Raw genomic sequence first — 6,114 nt, 5'->3', positions numbered from 1 at the left:
TGCATCTAAAAAGCACAGTCATGTGACTCTTTAGTGGGAGTGCTGGATTAGCACTTAAAAGCAGCCAGAATCTGAATTTTTATGTAAAATTCCCAATTTTAAATACTGACAATGACTTCAGAAAGTAGTTTCAATGTTATGCAAGTCAAACAAAAAATGCTTTTAACATGCTGAGCTTCCATAACACCCTCATGTTGCAGGCGAGGTCTGGAGAGAGGAGGTAACTTGCCCATGACCACATGACTAGAGAAAAGGTCTGAGCTGGGAACCCATGTCTCCTGACTCCCAGGCCAGTGCTCCACTCAACACACCTCTCTGTTGTCTGCACTGCTGTCCAGTCCCCAGGGCAGGGGGTGAACCACTTCTGACTTCAGTGGAGTAGCAGGAAGCATCGGACTCAGGCTAGAGGTGGAAGACCATCACGTTTATTGATCAAACTTGGCTTTGAGTGTGACAGAACCATTCTTGGTTCTCCTTGGAAGTAACAAGAACACTGGGTAACATGTGGAGTGCCTGGAGGCTCACCTGATTTCCACCAAGGTAATAGCTGGACCCAGTAGCCTAGCCTATTGTCTTGGCAGTTCCCCCCACCCAGTACTGTTAGACCTGGCTTTGTCCCTTACACGGAACAGACTGGGCTTCTCCACTCCCAAGGCCAGGCTGGCCCTACCTCCACCCGTCCTTGGAAGCTAGTATGTAAGTAAGGGAGAGGTCATCAAGTTTACAGATGGGTAGGCTGAGGAATGAGGCAGGAGGGGACTTCATGGCTGAGTCCCCGGCTTGTCCCAGAGTCCTGGCCCTTGGGCTCCTGGACTGGTCAGTGCATGGACACTCTCCCCTCCCAACTCGGGCACAAGGCTTTTCCTGACCTAGCTGCTCCACACATGCAGTCTATAAATACGTATTTGCTTCAAAAATTAATAAATTAGATCTTGGGCCAGCCTGAGGTCATCTGGCCAGCCACGAGTCCTGTGGCATGGACATTTGTCATGTGTCCTATATGGATCCACAATCATGTATCCTGCCACTTGGGATGCCAGGACCCATGCCATTGAACATGCATCACACGGAGTTTCATGTAACACCACATGTCAAGGGGTCATGCTGCCTCATACAACCTTACGTGTCATGCATTATCATGACACCCTCATTGTGTGCCGCATGTCCCCAATTGATCACACATATTACATGTAAAGCAGGATACTCCTTTGGCCAGATCCGGCTTCTCGTTCCCAGAAAAGTTCTCCCTGAGGACTGCAGCAGGACACACGTATCCTTCCTCCCGGGTGGAGGGCAGAGCACCCTGCTGAGGCTCTTTTCTCCTGAGTCATTTATCCCAGTGGGTGAAGGGTGGATCACTTGGGTGCATCACTTGGCTGGGTTCCAAAGGTCTTGAGGGGGCCATCAAGTACCCCAAGGGGCCTGGGACTGGTTGTCAAAGAAGGCGAAGTCCAGCCTGGGCTCCTGGCTCTTCAGGCGCTGGGCCATGTCGCAGGGAATGGGGTTATTCCAGAGGCTGTGGGGCACAGATATAGGCACTCGTTCATCCTCCCATCTCTGTCCTTTGTCCTATCTGCAGATTGGGAGGCTGAGGCCCAAAAAGGTAGAGCTGTGCCCAGAGTTACCTGGCAGAGGCAGGAGTTAGACCAGCTGACCTAGGGAGAGGGGGTCCTCTACACCTGCCTCCTGAGTTCTCCAACTCAACCTTCCTCCCTGGGAGATAGTGACGCCAGCTAAGACCACACTCATATGACACATTTGTGCAAATAAGGAAAAGGCCCTCTTTCTTCAAGATGTTTTACTGCCATCTGTCTGAAATTGTCATAATATATGATTTTGGTAGAACGAGTCACTTTACTCTCATCTGCTAGAAATCCAGCAGGTTGATAATGTGAATGGTGCCTCTTAGGTTTAATGCTCTCATGCAGTGCACAACCTATACAACTGTATGTGATGGCTCTGATTATAGTTACTATTTTAAGTGCTTACCATGTGCCAGGCATTGGGTTCAGTGCTTTATATGCTTGTTTAGTCCTTACAACTCTCTGAGGTAGATACCATCAGTATCCCCATTTCATAGATGAGAAAATTGGGGTTCAGAGAGGGTGAGTTACGGCTACAAAGTTACACAATTGGCAAGTGGCAGAGCTGGGATTTGATCCAAGTCTGCTTGCTGCCAAATTCTTGGTGGAGTGGTCCAAGTCTCCTTTGATAATCCCCAACCCAGGCCCTGCCGCCTCCCTCCAGGGAGTCCCATTAGATCTGGGGGTTGGTGTAGCCTCCCACCCACCATCCCTGCCCCTGCAGGCCTCTGTTACCGGATGACTTGGATGCTAGACCCCTGGGCCAGTCCTTCAGCCAGGAGCCAGGCCCCAAAAGCTGTGATCTGATTCTTCTCCAGGCTTCCCAGTAGACGGTGAGGAGAGGGGAAAGACAGACACGGTCATGAGAATGGGTGTGAGGGTTTCCCAGGTCCCTTCCTCAGGCCAAGGTGGGGGGACACAGTCTCCCACACTGCCTTCTCAGAGAACCCAAAAGACAACAGGGACTTGTGGTGGGTGCAGCAGGAAGGCTGAAGGCTAGAACCCAGGGGGAACTAAGCCTGGCAGGGGCTTGGAACAGACCAGAGTGTGCAACTCAAGGAAGGGCTTTCTGGGAGGCGGGGGACTGACCCGGTGGCCTCTTGGTGTTCCCGGGAGGTAGGTCCCCCTTCAGCCCACCCCGTTCCTCCCCTGGCCCCTCATACTCCACTCTCTTCAGCCGGCCCATCTGCGGCAGAACCTGGGCCAGCTCGGCAGCCGCCTCATCCCCGAGGAGATTCCAGGACAGCCTGCAGGGTAGGGGTCCCAAAGTCAGCGGCAGGAGAGCAAGGAGGTCGAGGGGTAGAGACAAGGCAGTGAGTGGGGAGAGCAGGGGGCCAATCGTGGGGGCAAGAGTTTTCAAGAGAGGCCACCTGAAAGGGTGCTTGTGTGTCCTCCCCTGAAGATGCCAGGGTGCAGGTTACCTTCCTCCCTGCTCCCCTCCCCGTCAAGTTTGGATCATGACGTTCACATGATGTTGCCATTTTTGCCACACACATGCACCTCCTGTATTTAGGATGCATCATATTTTTCTTTAAATCGGCCCCCTCTTTTTTCTTACTTTAAAAAATTCATCTTGGCTGGGCGTGGTGGCTCACGCCTGTAATCCCAGCACTTTGGGAGGCCAAGGCGGTTGGATCACCTGAGGTCAGGAGTTTGAGACAAGCCTAATCAACATGGTGAAATCCTGTCTCTACTAAAAAGACAAAAATTAGCTGGGTGTGGTGGTGGGCACTTGTAATCCCAGCTACTCGGGAGGCTGAGGCAGGAGAATCTCTTGAACCCGGCAGGTGGAGGTTGCAGTGAGCCGAGATTGCACCACTGCACTCCAGCCTGGGCAACAGAGGGAGACCCTGTCTCAAAAAAATAAATAAATAAATAAATAAATAAATAAATAAATAAAATTAATCTTAAAAGGAAACATTTATTACTACTATCAATGGAAAACTTGTGTTACAGACCCCATATAGAAGGTAGTTACAAAAATAAATATAGTACAAACAATGGTATTAACTTCTAGTTGGAACATATGCCCTTCCTAAGATGTTGGGTTTTTAACCCTTTTGGTTAAAAAGGGAGAATCCTGTGTTAGGTGTTAAAGATAAATTAGCACTGATCTGAGACTTTCTCTTTGGTGTAATGAGAAGGGTTAAGATCTTTAGGATGCAAACTAAAATAATCTTGTAATCACTTGTGTCCTGTTCTTCAGGAAACAGCTGTGTCCTCCATACCATGGTTAGGGTCCCAGGCTAGTCCTAGAATTCTAGTTTACCCATGAGGCAGCACTGCAAGGCCCCAAGGTCTGGGGGATTCTGATTGCTAAGACACAACCAAGCACAGCCAGCCAGCCAGCAGGTCTGGGAGTGGCTTTCTTCTGCCTTTAGCCACTGTTCACTACCAACTGTGGTTCATAAATGGAGGTTTCATCAAGCAGACAAGGTGGTCTATCCAGTTGCCTCCCAAAAGAAAGGTTGGACCAAAAACCTTCAGAGACCACCTGGCCCACCTCCCCTCCCACCACTCTGCAAATAGGGAAAAAGGCAGGAGAAGGTAAACTGTTTTACCCAACATCACCTGCAGCTCCAGTGTTAAAATGTCTTTGAGAGGATGTCTAAGCAAGAATGATCTTCCCCATTTACAAATGGGAGGACTGGCCAGAGAGGATGGGAGCAGCTCCAGGCCACACAGCAGGCTGGGGCTGACTCCCCCCACCCCTCCCCACTTTTCCTTTTCCCAGCCAGCTCAGGACTCTTCCAATCACTCACAAGATTACTTCCAGGGCAGGGCAGCGCGTGAAGCTGGAGGTGAGGAGCTTGACGGTCTGGTTGTCAATCTTACAGGAAACCAGGCTGGGGATGGAGAAGGGCGTGGGGTGGGATGGGGGGTGTTCGAGTCAGGGGATCTAGCAGGTCCTGTCTCCTGCTATCAGCACAGGAGGGAGCAGAGCCGCCAGGGTCTGGGGTAAGCTAGGAGTTTTGGGAAAGCCTTCCTTTCTCAAGCCAGGCCCCCGCCATCCCTGGGGCTTCTATCACTTCGAAGGCCTCCCCAGGTGTTAGGCTCAGAGAAGGGCAGCCCTCAGCCTACTGCTGGTCCCCCCAGGCAGGCAGGGGTGGCTACTTACTCTATCTGTCTGAGCAGCGGGAGCTCCTTGCAGAAACGCAGGACCCCACCGGCCAGGTTGTTTTCCGCCAAGCTGCAGGGTAGGGGAGATACCTGTGAGAGGAACCCCCACCCGCCCAGGACTGTCCCCGTGCCTGGGCTGGGCAGCCCCTACTTACCTGATCTCTTCCAAATGGGGGGATCCATCCAGGGCCTGGGTCAGGCTCAGGGCCCCACCTGGGCCCAGATGGCTGAACGGCAGGCTAGGGAAAGAGGAGAGGGTGAGAGGAGCCTGTGGGGACTGGGGGCCTTTTCAGAGCCCCCCACCCTCAGCCTCGTCTCAGGCCGCAGCACCAGCCCGTAGACAGTCTCTGGCTAATTCCCCATCCACACAGGACCTGGGTGGGTATCAAGGACGCTGGCTTTGGGGTCTGAGATCCCAAATTCAACACCCAGGTCCTTCATGTAGGAGTAAGGAAAATTCTCCACACCTCTCCTGGCCTTCATTCCCTGGCCTGGAAAAGGGAGCACATATAAGTCCCAGCGCCGGCCAGGCTCGCTGGCTCACTCCTGTAATCCCAGCACTTTTGAAGGCTGGGGTGGGTGGATCACTTGAGGCCAGGAGTTCAAGACCAGCCTGAGCAACATGGTGAAACCCCGTCTCTACTAAAATACAAAAATTAGCCAGGCATGCTGGCGCATGCCTGTAATCCCAGCTACTCTGGAAGCTGAGGTACAAGAATTGCTTGAACCCGGGAGGTGGCGGTTGCAGTGAGCCGAGGTTGCACCACTGCACTCCAGCCTGGGTGACAGAGAGAGACTCCATCTCAAAAACAAACAAACAAACAAACAAACAAAAAAAAACGTCCCAGCACTTTGGGGCTGCCATGAGGCTGCCGTGAGGCCAAGGACTTCAGCTGTGAAGTGCTGAGGCTGCGTTGCTTGGTGCTGTGCTCCCGCGAAGCCCTCTGCTAGGATTTCTCATTCACCCTCAGGGACCCGCTCACAGGGCGCACTGAGCTGGGATCATTGTACTTCTTTTGCACGTGAAGAAACTGAGGCTGAGAAGGGGCAGGGTTTTGGCCAAGGGCAGGCAGGGGCCCGTGGCATAGCCAGGACTAGGCTGGGCCTCCTGATTTTCTTGCTGCAGACATCAGAGGCAGGGAAGGAACAGGCATGTGGGTACATGCCACAGCTTGACTTGGGGCAGGGCAGCTCAACTGATGGGGGCCTGGACCCCCCACTGCTCCCGGGGACCCTCCTCCCCACCAGCCCTGCATGGTGTGGGCAGGGGTCCACTCACTGCAGGACTCTCAGGTGCTGAGGCAGCTCCCGAGCCAGCCCCAGGGCTGTGGGATCCCCCAGGGCATTGCAGCCAAGCCTGGAAGAGGAGAGGAATGAGCACTGAGTGCTGGGCCGGCCCACTCGGGACCCC

At 53.1% G+C, this 6,114-nt stretch overlaps 1 protein-coding gene across 1 annotated transcript in view; it reads right to left on the bottom strand.

Moving 5' to 3' along the window:
* Positions 1 to 409: 409 nt before the first annotated feature.
* Positions 410 to 6,114, bottom strand: part of NLRC5 (NLR family CARD domain containing 5) — a 76,744-nt gene continuing 71,039 nt past the window's right edge. The window contains exons 43-49 of the mRNA XM_025371131.1: positions 5,983 to 6,060; positions 4,859 to 4,942; positions 4,702 to 4,773; positions 4,346 to 4,429; positions 2,747 to 2,830; positions 2,319 to 2,402; positions 410 to 1,516 (exon numbers count right to left, since the gene is read on the bottom strand). Of these exons, the coding sequence (XP_025226916.1) occupies positions 1,405 to 1,516; positions 2,319 to 2,402; positions 2,747 to 2,830; positions 4,346 to 4,429; positions 4,702 to 4,773; positions 4,859 to 4,942; positions 5,983 to 6,060 (598 nt within the window). The 3' untranslated portion in view covers positions 410 to 1,404. The remainder of the gene's footprint in view (positions 1,517 to 2,318; positions 2,403 to 2,746; positions 2,831 to 4,345; positions 4,430 to 4,701; positions 4,774 to 4,858; positions 4,943 to 5,982; positions 6,061 to 6,114) is intronic.

Source organism: Theropithecus gelada, chromosome 20 (assembly GCF_003255815.1).
Source record: "Theropithecus gelada isolate Dixy chromosome 20, Tgel_1.0, whole genome shotgun sequence".
Classification (NCBI taxonomy): Eukaryota; Metazoa; Chordata; class Mammalia; order Primates; family Cercopithecidae; genus Theropithecus; species Theropithecus gelada.
This window is presented reverse-complemented; position numbering and strand designations above follow the sequence as displayed.